We start from the raw sequence: 16,184 nt of genomic DNA, 5'->3' as shown, positions 1-16,184 counted from the left end.
ACAGTCACAGAACAAAAGCAATTATCTGTCACAATTAAAGCTTCGCTGAGCTGGAGCAGACATGGAAACTTCACCATTACTCTAGCAACTTCAAGAATTACTCTACTGCTATTCATTCTGCAAAAAGCAGCATGGGTATAAATACACTGTAAAGCCTATCTTCTAAACTGCACCAAGACAAATGCAACTCAGCTCTGCTCCAAGTCCTCCCAGACCCTATGCACACTGCTTTAAAAGAACTCTGTGTTTCTTTTTTTCCTCTGCCTTACTTGCAGCTTGAAAGCAACGGTGATATGCAGATTGACTCCTATCAACGGTATCTTACATTCACACTAAAGTGATCAAAATATTATTTGGTATGTAGCTATTGTGTGATGAAGAGAGTGCTAAACACAAGGCTTGAAAGAATTTAAGCCTGTTAGCTTGATAATTAAGAATGAGAGACTCAGAAAGCATGTTTTCTGTTGCTTAAACTCAGCTGTGAAGAGGACGTTCTGGGAGAAGCAGCAAGAGGCTGCCTGTCTCAGGTTACCTACAGGCTAAGGCAATGACCACACTGGCACCTGCTGGACTCTCCGAGTAAAGTGCTGTGAAAGACAGCCCTGCTCTAACACTCTGTCACAGCAGGGAGCTTTTCCAAACCTGGGAAGGCTGCCTGTCTTCACCAGGGTAGAAGCTTTAGTGAGGACCAGAGAATTGTCCCAGCGTCATTGTTACAGCCATGACGGCAGTCAGGGATCCAGTTGGTGCTTAAATACAGAGTTTTCCCCTCTCACTGGAGTTCTACTCTGAAGCCAAGATGAGCTACAGCATCAGTGTCTGGTTTTGTACTTAAGCAGCGCTTAACTGCAGTCAAGGACCTGCCAGCATTTACCATTGTTCCTGTGCACTGAAACAGCCGTTTTAGCCTGATTCAGAAAAAAAGACAAATAGGTGTATTCACACAATATTCTCTTCCCTAGAGATCATGAAGTGCTTACAAGAACGAACTTCGCACCCATTTCAGCAAACACTAAAAAAGCATTCACATCTGTACAGAACTGGTTCTGTTCAGTGAGCGTATTTAGTGGTACAAAAGCACAGGCATGCAGGATGAGACAGCACTACGCTGAAATGTCTTTTTCAGTATCATCTATTTGCCAAAATGCCATTAAAAAAAAAAGAATCCCTGGAATAACCAAAATGATTGTCACATGATGGGCATCACCTTTTTACTTGTATCCTCAAAACAGAATCATAGAATCATAAAATAGTTAGGGTTGGAAAGGACCTTAAGATTCTCTAGTTCCAACCCCCCTGCTGTGGGCAGGGACACCTCACACTAAAACCATGTCATCCAAGGCTCTGTCCAACCTGGTCTTGAACACTGCCAGGGATGGAGCATTCACAACTTCCTTGGGCAACTCATTCCAGTGCCTCAACACCCTTAAAGAACTTCTTCCTTACATCCAATCTAAACTTCCCCTGTTTAAGTTTTAACCCGTTACCCCTTGTCCTATCACTACAGTCCCTAATGAAGAGTCCTTCCCCAGCATCCCTATAGGCCCCCTTCAGATACTGGAAGGCTGCTATGAGGTCTCCACACAGCCTTTTCCAGGCTGAACAGCCCCAACTTTCTCAGCCTGTCTTCATACAGGAGGTGCTCCAGTCCCCTCATCATCCTCATGGCCCTCCTCTGGACTTGTTCCAACAGTTCCATGTCCTTTTTATGTTGAGGACACCACAACTGCACACCATACTCCAAGTGAGGTCTCACAAGAGCAGAGTAGAGGGGCAGGATTACCTCCTTCGACCTGCTGGTCATGCTCCTTTTGATTACAGTTGGCTTTCTGGGCTGCGAGCTCACACCACTGGCTCATATTAAGCTTCTCCTCGACCAACATTCCCAAGTCCTTCTCTGCAGGGCTGCTCTGAATTTCTTCTCTTCCCAACCTGTAGCTGTGCCTTAGATTGCTCCGACCCAGGTGTAGGAGCTTGCAGTTGACACGGTTAAACTTCATGAGGTTGGCATTAGCCCACCTCACAAGAGAGTCAAGGTCCTTCTGGATGGCATTCCTTCCCTCCAGGGTATCAACCAAACCACACAGCTTGGTGTCATTGGCAAACTTGCTGAGGGCGCACTCAATCCCACTGTCCATGTCACTGACAAAGATGTTGAACAAGACCGGTCCCAACACCAATCCCTGAGGAACACCACTCGTTACTGGTCTCCAGCTGGACATCGAGCCACAACTCTTTGCGTGTGGCCATCCAGTCAGCTCTTTATCCACCAAGTGGTCCATCTATCAAATTGATGTCTCTCCAATATAGAGACAAGGATGTCATGCGGGACAGTGTCGAACGCTTTACACAAGTTTAGGTGGGTAACATCAACTGCACTACCCCTGTCCAACAGTTCTGCAGCCCCATCATAGAAGGCCACCAAATTGGTCAGGCAGGATTTCCCCTTAGTGAAGCCATGCTGGCTGTCACCAAGTACCTTGTTGATTTTCATGTGCCTTAGCATGCCTTCCAGGAGAATCTGCTCCAAGATTTTGCCAGGCACGGACATGAAACTGACTGGGCTGTAGTTCCCTGGGTCATCCATTTTCTCCTTCTTGAAAATGGGGGTTGTATTTCCCTTTTTCCAGTCATCAGGAACTTCACCTGACTGCCATGGTTTTTCAAATATGATGGCTTAGCAACTTCATTTGCCGGCTCCTTCAGGACCTGTGGATGGATTTCATCAGGTCCCATGGACTTGTGCACATTCAGGTTCTTAAGATGGTCTTGAACCAGATGCTCTCCTATAGTAGGCCTATGGCCTTCATTCTCACAGTCCCTGCGTCTCCCTTCCTAGGCTTGGGTGGTGTGGTCAGAGCATTTGCCAGTGAAGACTGAGGCAAAGAAGTCATTAAGAACCCCAGCCTGCTCCAAATCCAGGGTAGCCAGTTCTCCTGATAGCTTCCGAAGAAGGCCCACATTGTCACTAGTCTGTCTTTTATTTGCAATGTAACTACAGAATCCCTTCCTGTTATCTGTCACATCCTTAGCCAAGTTTAATTCTAACTGGGCCTTAGGTTTCCTAACCTGGTCCCTAGCTCCCCAGACAACATCCCTGTGTTTTTCCCAGGCTGCCTGTCCTTGCTTCCACCTTTCGTAAGCCTCCTTTTTCTCTTGAAGTTTCCTCAGCAAACACTGGGAAGATGGGGCAGAAGCACAGCTTGGGGTATTTTGGGTTTTTCAGAAGTGAACTAGTATTTTAAAACTAGTTTATAACAAGAACATGTTCTGTTGAAAACCAGACCATCCTGCTGAAAACCTGACCATCAAAACTTAGCCAAAGATCTGTCTGGGCCATGGTCCTGCACTGGTTCTCATGGGACAGCACAGGTCCCCAAATTACCACTGGACTGTGGTGCTATCAGTGAAGTATGGAAAGCTACTCCCTGTTTCAAAGTAAAGTCTTTACACTTTGGGTAAAAGCAACTTAGTTAATTAAAAATCAAATCTCAGGTTGATAATTACACACATATTACACAACTTTGGTAAGAGACCAGTATTTACCATGCACATAAAGGCACAGCATAAGCCCTGCCACTAGTATTGCTAATGAACAAAGTGCAATAATGACTTCTGATCTCTTCAAGAACCGAACCTATTTTATTCATAGTGTGAATCTAATCAATACTTAACGTATTCAGTGGCAATAATAAGGACTGCATAAGCTGCAGACCAAAACCTTCACAATTATTGCAGTTGTACGTTTACCTAAAAATAAAAAAGGACTTGGGCAAAGGCATAGCACAGTTCAGTGTTTAAAAATACAAACAGAAAAAAAAAAAAAAAGCACTCTACTTTCCTCAACCCAAGTTCAGAAAATCATTATATCTACTCTGAAACATGAGCCTTGACAACTTCTTTCCCAAGTACGGTGAGTTCTGCTGAAACAAGTATTTTTTCCCTTCCCTGCTGCTAGCAGCCAGTCAGGATTCCAACCTAGTGCTGGTAGTGCTTTAGAGCATTTCATTTGTTTCAGTCTAGTTTAACATCGACAGTTAAAACCTCGTACGTTACTGTACGGAAGTAAAAAGACTAAATTCATAAAATGCAAGTTCAGTAACTGAGGGCATATATTTTTTTAATATTAAGTTTTCTTGTTACTGACAGAAGAACTGTATCTTTAAGCTACAAAGACGTCTCTTGATGTTTCTTCATATCACCTGAATAATTTATACAGAAGCAAGGAAAAAAAAAAAAGGAAAAAAAAACCACAAAAGCTGAAAGCAGCAAAATAAGTGTTTTATAAGCTTTACTGCAACCAACAGCATTCATGCCTGCTTAAATATTATCTGTAACTAAGAATTGTTCAAATGCTCTGCAACAATGTCAGAATGTTACAGTGCCCTTCAGCCAACACATTCCAAGTGACTGTGGATACCGTGATCCTCCTCAGTAATGCCTCTCAAGTGTCTCAGCATTATCTCAGTACAGAAAGCATCAAAGGGCTGCAACTTGTTTCTACACTAGCACAGAAACAACTTTACATTGTACTTCATACTGAGGTAGAAATACCAAAGTCATTACACAGACAGTTTCCTCCAAAACTATGCGGACCTGAAGGCTAAGTGCTCTTCAGAAAGATCAGTAGAACAATGATGCCCAAACATTGCAAACCTCTGAACAGGTTTATTTTTAGAAGAAAAAAAAAAAAGTGTAAAAGGGCATAGTATAAAGGAATCTGCACACCAGAGTTAAAACCTTAAGCCTTAAAGGAGAGCCAGCTGAGGCTCTCAAGGGTTACACAGAAAAACTATAAAGCAGTGAGACAGTCACAAGCTTTAACCTGACTAGCCCAGAGCTGTACATAATAAAGAAGCAATGAAATAGTGGCTCTGGTTTGTTAGACAGAAATTAAGAGTAAACAACATTTTTAATTCACAGAAGGCAAGCCAACAAACTTAGCTGAGTAAAAGCTTCATTCAGCACACAGAGCATGACAGGACCTACGATCTTCAGCTGTATTGTGCAGCCTATATAAATCTGACTTACAGTAAAGTAAGCACAGATACAAGCAGAAAACAGTACCACGAAAATCCTCTTCGCCTCACATCACCTACCTTTACATAAAGCTGTTGCTCCATCTGCTGTTTCTATGCTGAACAGCACTTCAGGAAAAAAGCTTTTCTGCCGATTGGAACAGATGATTTTGTAGTTTGATATTGACTTTGGGCTGCTAATACGAAGTTATAACTGCTGATCCCTCAGATTCAGACACCATCATTCATGCGTTACACAGCAGAAAACATGATCCTTACCTTCCACCTGACCAGTCTGTGGCTGTGTGCCAGGGTAGGGTGGCTGGTGTGTCTGAACCCCAGGTGGGTGGGCTGCAGAAGAGGAAGAAGCAATGCTGTCCGGTGTTCCCGATCTCTCTTCTGCAGGGGCACTGGGTGGTCCTAGAGGAGCAAGGACAATGTACAGCACTTCAAACTAACAGAGTTTGAATTAAAAAACTCTGGCACAAGACCATTCCTTTGCAAAGTTTTTAACTTTTTTTCAGTTTTCCATAGATTTCCATCTGAGAGTCACACCCAAGCTAGAACTGCACATATATTTGCAAAACCTAAACTCTCCTGTGAATATATGGGGGGGAATTTTCAACCTGTCTTTAGACAACTCAGATTTCATCTTTCCAAGAAACCTGACCCATCTGCGGGATAAACCCCTCCATAACATGCTTCTTCCACTGCTTCAGGCATTAACCTTGCATATGTCCACTGAAGACTTGCTATGTTTGGACAGCACATGCACCTACGTACCTATTCTTTCTCATCTGGACCAAAGGTGAAAGGCTGTGTGAAACTGTTCAAATGCACTAGAGTTTTACTGTGGTCCACACAGATCTTCCCAGCTCCTAGCTATATGAATGCTACCTATGAGATGCTACTTTAAAATACATGCCTAAAGTTAAGCACAAGCATTAGAACTGCTACAAGTTCACTTTTAAGAAGCCATTAATTGTGTTTTCATGGTACCCTTATCAGGGAGAAAAGGAATCAAATCTGCCTACTTCTGGTTTTGCCTTTATATACATAACTGCAGGATTATAGCTTTAGAAACGGGATTTCTTATATCCTGCTTAATCCTCTGCGAAGCTCTTTGTACATTTGAAGCATGGTCAAGCCCACTCAATCAGAAAAATTTATGGAGACACATAAACATTGAAGCTGTGATTGAAGCATGAAGTGACACTGAGGCTTTATAACAAGACAAAACCACTCCTTCAACAGTAAGCTCCAGTTTTACGCTAGTTGTACTGAATGCTGTACTCCATCACTTCATTGTTCAGAGACAACCCAGTGTAAGTTATCAAAAAACATCAAACCTTTACCTGGTTTGTGAAATAACTGTGTTGTGACAATACAAAATACATGCCATGGAGGAACATCATACAATAGGCCTGATCCACAGACCAGTACTCCAACTTGAAGACAGCCACTCTGTCTGTGGGTACAACTTTGGATCCTGCACAGCTGCAATCACACAGTGCAGTTCCTTTCCTACCACCACACACTTTTGCCAAGGCAGCTATACTGCAGAAAAAAGCTCCAGTTGCTATTCCTTTACCCACCTGCATTGTCACTTCATACATCACATAAAATTTACTTGCCCTAAAGTTGAGAGTACATCCCATTAGCTAAAAGCAGTTTTATCTTCAGGTTTCAATGCTACACTGAACTTTGCCAGACCCCCAGATTCTGTGAAAAATCACTTCTCTATATTCTGCATCACTCCCAATTATATTCTACATTGCTTTTTTAACTTCAGTTATCCTGTCTTGACTGCATTGTTTAGTATAATCAGTTTTTCTATGTTTAGCATTCTACTACTAGGTAAGGCCAGCAGCCATGCAGCTCTTCAAGAATAAATACAGTTCAGACAAGTATACCATTCCTTTTTGTTAACAGTAAAGAAGTGAACACTATTTACTTTTGAAATGGAACAGAGAAAAGGCAGGGTCATACAAAACATTCCAACTGACCCACACAGCAAAACACAAGCCAAGAAAATGAACTGTAAGGTCAAACCCAAAGCAGAGCAGTGGATACTCTTTTCTTATCACTGGCAGATACCAGTTAAATTAGTCTACACAATAAATTTAAATAAGTATTTATATGTTTTTAGTAAAATAAGTAAGCCATTTTCTACTCCAAGCTAAAGCACACTGCTAAAAACAAAAGCAGTATTTCAACATTTCCTATACAAAAGTGAGCAAACACATTTATAACACCTTAACATACCAAGTTTTGGAATTCTGAGAAGAAATAGCAAATACTGAAGACAGCTCAATATATCCAAAATAAAATGCTTTGTTACAAATCAAGATTCGAGTCACTGATTACAAACAGGTTTTGCTTTCCTTTTTGTAAGACATATTCTTACCTGACACCTGATCATCTGTCAAGCCAAATGCTGACATGACATTCTTGCTGATTTCATCCTGGTTCTTCAGCGGATCAAATGCAGACATGCTTGCTGCTATGACTTGAGTAGATGGCTTAACACTAGAGTCAGCAGCAGCAGGCTTTTCTTCCCTGCCATCTACAGCATCTACAAAACAAAATGCCCCATTATTAATTCCCAAGATCTGAAATACAATCATATGTATGCACTGTACTACAGCAACTTTGAATTGCATAGTTTGGGGGGGTGAGGAATATTTTAACTTTTGAAATTCTTATGTTAATAAAACAGTGATGAATCAGTGTTGTATCTCAAAATGTGCTGAATCAGAGAGTTTAAGTTTCATTACACAGTTACTTGAAGATACACTGACACTGCGGAGTATCTTGTATCACTCTCAATTCAAAGATACAAGTTTTCTGCTTCAAACGTATTGTTGTGGTACATCCTGCCTACAGAGAATTCAAAATTAAGATAACTTATAGTATAGGTTCCAGTTTATTATAGGAAGCTGTTTTTCTTCTGTCCCCTTCTCCCTGAATTCTTTCTAAACTGACAGGTAAAATTTAACATTTTGCAATTGTACGGCTAGCAGTGAAGCACTCAGAAACCTCTTACATAGCAGGTGCCACTTTTTCTCTTAAAAACAAGTGCAGACAGGGTTTAGACTGGCTAGCTTTGTTTACACTCTAAAATACAAAAGCAGCATTTCCTAAAAGAAAGGTTGGAGTTCTTGATTTGCCTCTTTACTCAGAATGCTGTACTCCACGACTTTGTGTGATTATTTTCTGTGCCCAGATTACCCAGAATCTGTAGCTAAGCACACAGAGGTACAGTTTTTACAGTACAACATCCCTAAGCTAGGAGATCAGCGCCTCGTAACTGGGAGAATCCTTTCCCATTCTGCTCTCTCCCGATAAGCCTTTCCCATCCCTACCTACACACTTGTGCTCCTTACCCTGAGACAGCTATGAGCTCAAAATACGTGGATTCAATTTCCTAACCTGGCAAAGAAAGTAGACATAATTTTCGCTGAATTCACTTTTTACTGTTTTAGTGAATCAAACTCTCTCAGCAACATGACAAGATAAGCACCACAGCTAGCCCAGAGTAAGCACTGGGAGTGCTAAGCTGGGAGCAAGAACTATTCAGGAACAAGCTATTAATTCAGCTCAAAGGTCTCTCAAAATGTTGTGACTCAAAAGTGTTAGTTAAAGCCTTTTCATACACAGCACAGAAACTCAAGACTTTAGTTTTATTCCCAAATTAGCTTAGTGTTTTACTCCAGGTAATTTGTATAAAAATTCTGTCTCTCAAATAGAAAGCATTAAAAATTATGTTCTGAACCATCAAGCAACAACTACAAATTATCACAACCAATATTCAAGACTCCATTTTTTACTTTGTTAAACAGCACCCAACTCTGCAAATCAAACCAAACAATGCTTTGCCAGGCTACCTACCACTGTCAGGCAGGTTAGTGGAAAGGCCTGGTTCAGCTGGTGGTTCTAAACAGTCCAGTAAACGATTGACTTTATTGCGAAGTTCTATCAGCTCTCGACGCAGGTGTTTCACCTGATTAGATTCTAGGGGTCTTGGTTGTCCATTCACTGCAAAACAGCAATTAGATAAATTTAAGTCTGCAGTAATATTTTGAAATCCAGTTAAAAAAAAATTAAAAATCCCAACTTTTACTTGCTTGTAGCATCATCATCCTCCGTGGAGTTTAAAGTGACAAACTTTAAAGTTTAGTCAACACAGATTGAACTCATTCTGGAGTTTACAGTTCCTTTAATATTATCTCAGTTCAACATAATCCCCAGTACCAGAACTGCAGAGTAAAGTCTTCTGCATTGTTTCCTCATTTCCAGGAACATACCCTGACCAATACAAATATCATACTTGGTTGTGGAAAGCTGTCCCTTTAGAAAGTGCCTTTAGAATTAAGGTAAACACAACTGCTGCAGTTCATGAATAAGGTCAGTGTCCAATAGCTGCTTGCTATTCCTTGGAACTATATGCTAATTTACCAATAGTAGCTTGAAAATAAAGGACTATTTTATACAAAGGCTGACAGATAAATATTGAAGTCTATTCAGCTTTAAGCAATTAATGTTAGTTTTTAGCAGTGGACTAGTAACACTGCAGAATGACTGTCATCTTAGATTTCTCACGCACCTGTGAAGAAAACATCACAAATGCTAGAGTGGGGTTAACATGGAAAATAACATTAAGAAAAAAAACACTATGTCTGTATTATGGTTGGCAGTGATGAAATTATTACAAGCAGGGCAAGGGCAATGAAGAGAGACTTCAGGGCCTTGGGACAGCTGGTTAGAGGGTCTGGAGCGCAAGTGTTGTTTGCCTCCATACCTGTTACAAGCAAAGGTGAAGAGATAAATAGGAAGAGACTGCAGATTAATGTATGGCTACAGGACTGGTGCCAAAGGCAGGGGTTTGGGTTTTTCAATCATAGGCTGCTATATGAGACACCTGGTTTGCTGGTGGCAGGTGAGATTCATCAGTCCCAGAGGCGGAGAAGGTTTCTGGGGCAGGAGTTAGCAGGGCTCACTGACAGGGCTTTAAACTAGGTAGGAAGGGGGAAGGGGAGATAACTGGGCCTGTTGGGGACAAGCCCAAGAGAAACACGCTAGGGCTTGAAGAATGGCAGACTAGGGAGAACTCTCAATCTATTGTTTCATTTGAGGGAAAGGGTAGTTGTTTAAACCCTGTCCTGCAGGGGAAAAAGGGTGTACCTGGGCAAGAGTTAGTAGAGCTCACTCACAGAGCTCTAGGTTAGATTCGAAGTGCAAGGGGGTTGTAGCTGGGTCTGAACTAGTGGGGCAATGTTCTAGTATGAATGAATACCAGAAGGCCTCCCGCCTTCCAAGGGTGCCACTAGCGTGCTCTGTTCGCTCCCTGAAATGCCTGTACACCAATGCACACAGCATGGGGAATAAATAGGAGGAGTTAGAAGTCTGTGTGCGGTCTAAAGGTTATGACCTGGTGGCAATTACAGAGACATGGTGGGACAGCTCACATGACTGGAATGTGGTTATGGATGGCTATGTCCTTTTTAGGAAAGACAGATCAGCAAAGCGAGGTGGTGGAGTTGCTCTTTATGTGAAAGAGCGACTAGAATGTATTGAGTTCTGTCCAGGGGCAGATGAGGACCAAGTGGAAAGTCTGTGGGTGCGAATTAAGGGACAGGCTGGTACAGGTGGCAGAGTTGTGGGGGTCTATTATAGACCTCCTGATCAGGATGAAGGAGTTGATGAGGCTTTCTACAGGCAACTGAAAGCAGCCTCATGACTACATGCCTTGGTCCTTATGGGGGATTTTAACTACCCGGATATTTGCTGGAAGACTTACACAGCCAGTCATTCACAGTCTAGGAGGTTCCTCCAGTGCATTGATGATAACTTCTTAATGCAAATGGTGGACAAACCAACTAGGAGAGGAGTGCTGCTGGATCTGGTACTCACCAACAAGGAGGGTCTGGTTGAAGTAGTGACAGTCAATGGCAGCCTGGGCTGCAGTGACCAAGAGATGGTGAAGTTTAGGATCTTGTGTGGGAGGAATAGAATACTAGCAAGGCCACGTTTCTGGATTTCCGAAGGGCAAACTTTGGCCTCTTCAATCAATTGCTAAGGGAAGTATCATGGCAAAGGGTACTAGGCAGTAAAGGGGCTCAAGATAGTTGGTCAGCATTCAAGGACCACTTCTTCAAAGCTCAGGATCAGAGTGTCCCAATGAGTAAGAAGTCAAGTAGGGGAGCCAGGAGACCAGCATGGTTAAACAAGGAACTGCTGGGCAAACTCATACAGAAAAAGAGAATCTATGGATTATGGAAGGAGGGGCTGGCCACTTGGGAGGAATACAGGACAGCTGTTAGAGGATGCAGGGAAGCAGTTAGGACAGCTAAGGCCTCCTTGGAACTTAATCCGGCCAGTCGGGTCAAGGACAATAGAAAGGGCTTCTTCAAATACACAGCAAATAAAACTAACACAAGAAGCAGTATAGGCCCACTGCTGAATAAGGTGGGTGCCCTGGAGACAGAGGATATAAAGAAGGCAGAGGTGTTGAATGCCTTCTTTGCCTCTGTCTTTACTCCTGCAGACTCTCCCTGGGGGACCCAGATTCCTATAGCCCCGGAAGGAGTCAGGATAAAGGAGGAGTTTGCTTTGGTAGATGAGGATTGAGTTAGAGATCAGTTAAGTAATCTGGACATCTATAAATCGATGGGTCCGGATGGAAAACACCTGCGGGTGCTGAGAGAGCTGGTGGAGGTTACTGCTGAGCCACTCTCCATCATCTTTGGTAAGTCGTGTGAAACAGGTGAGGTGCCTGAGGATTGGAGGATGGCAAATGTCACACCAGTCTATAAGAAGGGCAAGAAGGAGGACCCGGGTAATTATAGACCGGTCAGCCTTACCTCTATCCCTGGAAAGGTGATGGAACAACTTATTCTTGACACCATCTCTAGACATATCAAGGATGAGGGGGTCATTAGGAGCAGCCAACATGGCTTTACCAAGGGGAAGTCATGTCTGACCAACCTTATAGCCTTCTATGAGCAAGTAACTAGGTGGATGGATGATGGTAGAGCGGTAGATGTGGTTTTTCTTGATTTCAGTAAGGCATTTGATACCGTCTCCCACAGCATCCTCATAGATAAGCTAAGGAAGTGTGGGCTTGATGATCAGGTAGTGAGGTGGATCAAGAACTGGTTGGAAAGAAGAAGGCAGAGAGTTGTGGTCAACGGGGCAGAATCTAGCTGGAGGTCTGTGACTAGTGGAGTCCCTCAGGGGTCAGTGCTGGGACCAGTGCTGTTTAATATTTTCATCAACAACCTGGATGAGGGAACTGAATGTACCCTCAGCAAGTCTGCTGATGATACTAAACTGGGAGGAGTGGCTGACACACCAGAGGGCTGTGTTGCCATTCAGCGAGACCTGGACAGGCTGGAGAGTTGGGCGGAGAGGAACTTGATGAAATTCAACAAGGGCAAGTGTAGAGTCTTGCATCTGGGGAAGAACAACCCCATGTACCAGTACAGGTTGGGGGCTGACCTGCTGGAGAGCAGTGAAGGGGAAAGGGACCTGGGGGTCCTGGTGGATAGGAGGATGACCATGAGCCAGCAATGTGCCCTTGTGGCCAAGAAGGCCAATGGCATCCTAGGGGGCATTAGAAAGGGTGTGGTTAATAGGTCAAGAGAGGTTCTCCTCCCCCTCTACTTTGCCTTGGTGAGGCCGCATCTGGAATATTGTGTCCAGTTCTGGGCCCCACAGTTCAAGAAGGACAGGGAATTGCTTGAAAGAGTCCAGCGCAGAGGTACAAAGATGATTAAGGGAATGGAACATCTCTCTTACGAGGAGAGGCTGAGGGAGCTGGGACTCTTTAGCTTGGAGAAGAGGAGACTGAGGGGTGACTTCATCAATGTCTACAAATATGTAAAGGGTGAGTGTCAGGATGATGGAGCTAGGTTTTTTTCAGGGATGTCCAGTGATAGGACAAGGGGCAGTGGGTGTAAACTGGAGCACAGGAGGTTCCATGTGAACATCAGGAAAAATTTCTTTACTGTGAGAGTGACAGAGCACTGGAACAGGTTGCCCAGGGGGGTTGTGGAGTCTCCTACGTTGGAGATATTCAAGGACCGCCTGGACAAGTTCCTGTGTGATGTACTCTAGGTTACCGTGCTCTTGCAGGAGGGTTGGACTAGATGATCTTTTGAGGTCCCTTCCAACCCTTAGGATTCTGTGATTCTGTGTGTGTGTGTGTGCGTGTGTGGATATATAACATGCATATAACATACTTTAAGTAAGCCTATAAAGAGAAATAGTTTCAGTTTCCCTAAGTTCAGATGTCATATGAAACAGAAATTAATATCATGTATTAAGACCGTATTTTTAATTTACTGATTTCATTTTTCTAAGGTGAAAGCTGAAAGTTTTTAGTACTTTCCAGTGAAATCCACTGCCAGAATTTTGATAAGCATTATTAAAAGAAGAGACAAGCATCTATACTTACCAAACAATGTCAGCTTAAGTATCCTACTGCATTGAATTGCAAAGGAAAGATCTGAGCTATCAAAAATTGTTATAAGATCTCCATCTGAAAAGAACATGAAAAAAAGTTACATTAAAAGCAAAGCCTTTTAACTACTGACCTTCATGGTAGGGCAGAAGTGTTACTTCATTACTCAAAAATAATTTTCCTTATTTGATTCTGAAGTTACTAGGAAAAAAGTTTATTATTTTAGCCCAAGAATCAGTGTGCTGGGAACTTATGCACAGAAGGTAAGATAGAAGCATGACTGGCTAGAAAAGGGAGTCTTCTGACATCCCTTTGAAAGTTTCATAGAACTCACCATTCTTGTCTGTTTACATACAGGATGAAACAGTGGAGCTACAAGTCCAACACCAGAAAGAATGATGCTGCCAGTTAAGCTATATGCCTGTTCCAACTGGCTCCAAAACTGTGCTGTTCATGTACAGACAGGAGGAGGCTGAAGGTACATGGCACAAGGCAATCCCAAATCAATTTTTAAAATACGAAACGCACACACTACCAAGGGAAAATTTTAAGTGACTAGAACATTTTATCAGGTTTTACACAGAACACTGAGGTGCAAGACTGAATTTTAACACGGGAATGATAGTCAAGTTCCAGTGTAAAAATGTACAGTGGAAATATCTATCAGCTTTACACACAAATAGGAATGAAGACATGAAGATGTCAAAGTAGCCAGAATAAAACTTTTCTCTCAAACCAGGAATCTGACATGAAGCCTCAACACTTAAGTTATTTATTTTTATGTGCCAGGTTTTTCAGAGGAACTCCCATACCAATGCATCCTAATGAATGCGCACATTGCCATCAGTCACAGGTACTGTATTAGAACTGTATGGGATCCTTTATTCTTAAGATATAAAGGGTTATGCATAAAGCACTGAATACCTTTAATACTATTAATACCCAAAAGAGACACCAAGCCCCCATTTGACAGTTTTTATGCTCAGTCAAGACAAATCCACATTAACATCTTTACTTGCTCAACAAGATTACAGATAGAACAAGACTATTCTCTTTGGCAGGACAGATTTTCTGCTGGTTTAACATATGCAATAGATTATTAATAGATTAAATGAACACAAATTAAGCAGCATAAAGGAGAGAGTGGGAAAGCGTTATGAGGAAAACACGCGTAGCCATATAAACACCCTTCTGACATTCCAAGAAGAAAACCCTCCAATCTACAATTCTCTTTCTACACATCTCAAACAAGGTCCTTTTCATTCTGTGGAAGCTCTTCTTAAGGTTGCATTTAACACTAATGATCAAGATTTTCTTTGCAACAACCAATGTCCAACAGATTCAAACATTATTCAAGCAAAAGATTATTTTTAATAAATATTTCAGGTTAAAAGTGTCTTGTAATCTCTACTGATAGGGAAAAACGTAATTAAGAATTACTACTACAGAAGCGAAGTTTTCCAAGACCTGTAAGAGCTTGGTTTAAGTCGTATGTGTTTATTTCCTCCTCTACTTCAAATCCACTTTATCATTGAAAACACAAGAGAATAAGTAGACAGAAAACTGTGATTGCACCAGCTTCCTGTAACAGCAAAAAATGAAATTTCAGATAGTATTTCCTCCATTATTTCTGAAAGATCAGCTATGTTAAGACAGCATAACCACAAGAAATACAGCTTCTACTGTCTGACTCAAAGAATTTCACAAGAAATCACTTGCAATTGCCAATGAATTTGGACAATTCTAAAGAGGTGAATTTCAGAGTTTCTGTCCATAGATTATACTAGAGCAAGAGAAGTAATTAAACCTTAACAGCAGCAATCAAGTATTACCTTCATCTTTGTATTTTATTGTGACTTCGTCATTGCTCAGAAGTTTTCCTCTAAAAACTCTCTGCATCATTAGCACCAATTCATCATAGGTGATATCTTCATTATGAATAGGAATTCTCCTAATATCTTCCCCAAGCTGAGCTTTGATGATCAGCTTCCCACTTAAATCCAGCTGCCCATTCATGGTGAATTCCTTATCACCTGCAGACCTGTTAACAATAAAACATTTAAAGCATTTTAGAAAACTAAACTGTTCATTATTTAAATGTATCTGATGACAATTACGAAGCTTTTCATCTTTGGAAAGCATTACTGTTAGGAAGCTCTCCATAGAACCCCTCTCAGACACATTTTCTCGAAAAAATGTCTCAAACAATAAAGTGCGTAATACTTTAACTGAGCTCAAAGGCAAAGAATACCTCTCTAAGATCCAACATGTCAAATGAACAGTTACCACAGTTCCCAGTGCTCAGAATTTAAGAGTAAAGATTTTTTTTAAAGTCATACAGCTTTTAAATGTGTGTGATATCTACAAATGTCAAACTTGAGTGGGTTTTTCTGTAAGGTATCAGCTGTAAACTGCCATGAAAAACACCTATAAAGGAACTAATAATCCCTGGGATTTGCTTTTGAGATATATGCATACATCTCGCCTGGGAAAAGAGAAATTCCAGCAAAAGATGTCAGCCTTGCAACATTATATCTGTTACATTATCAACTCTTTAAATTATTTTTACATTCCCCATAATTACGATAACCAGCAAAGGGTGCATTTTTTTTTCCCATTTAAGAAAAGACTGCCATAATAAAATCTTTTATGTCAACGATTACAGGTAGTAAGGGAGCTTACTAAGGGGATGAAGTTGAATC

General features: G+C 41.7%; 1 protein-coding gene across 6 annotated transcripts in view; it reads right to left on the bottom strand.

Annotated features, from left to right (window-relative positions):
• The window catches only part of TFG (trafficking from ER to golgi regulator), a 33,173-nt gene that overhangs the window by 3,857 nt on the left and 13,132 nt on the right, over nucleotides 1-16,184 (bottom strand). For 5 of the 6 annotated variants that reach the window (XM_061453907.1, XM_061453901.1, XM_061453905.1 and 2 more), the window contains 5 exons: nucleotides 15,315-15,523; nucleotides 13,477-13,560; nucleotides 8,910-9,056; nucleotides 7,426-7,593; nucleotides 5,298-5,438 (listed from right to left, as the gene is read on the bottom strand). In XM_061453907.1, the coding sequence (XP_061309891.1) occupies nucleotides 5,298-5,438; nucleotides 7,426-7,593; nucleotides 8,910-9,056; nucleotides 13,477-13,560; nucleotides 15,315-15,498 (724 nt within the window). In that variant the 5' untranslated portion in view covers nucleotides 15,499-15,523. The remainder of the gene's footprint in view (nucleotides 1-5,297; nucleotides 5,439-7,425; nucleotides 7,594-8,909; nucleotides 9,057-13,476; nucleotides 13,561-15,314; nucleotides 15,524-16,184) is intronic. The other variant, XM_061453906.1, reaches the window with a different exon arrangement.

Source organism: Pezoporus flaviventris, unplaced genomic scaffold (assembly GCF_033815535.1).
Source record: "Pezoporus flaviventris isolate CSIRO_AGI_PZ_B2104156 unplaced genomic scaffold, CSIRO_AGI_Pfla_v1 ptg000015l, whole genome shotgun sequence".
Taxonomy (NCBI): domain Eukaryota; kingdom Metazoa; phylum Chordata; class Aves; order Psittaciformes; family Psittacidae; genus Pezoporus; species Pezoporus flaviventris.
Note: the sequence above shows the minus strand (reverse complement) of the source record. Positions and strands in the feature narration are given on the sequence as shown.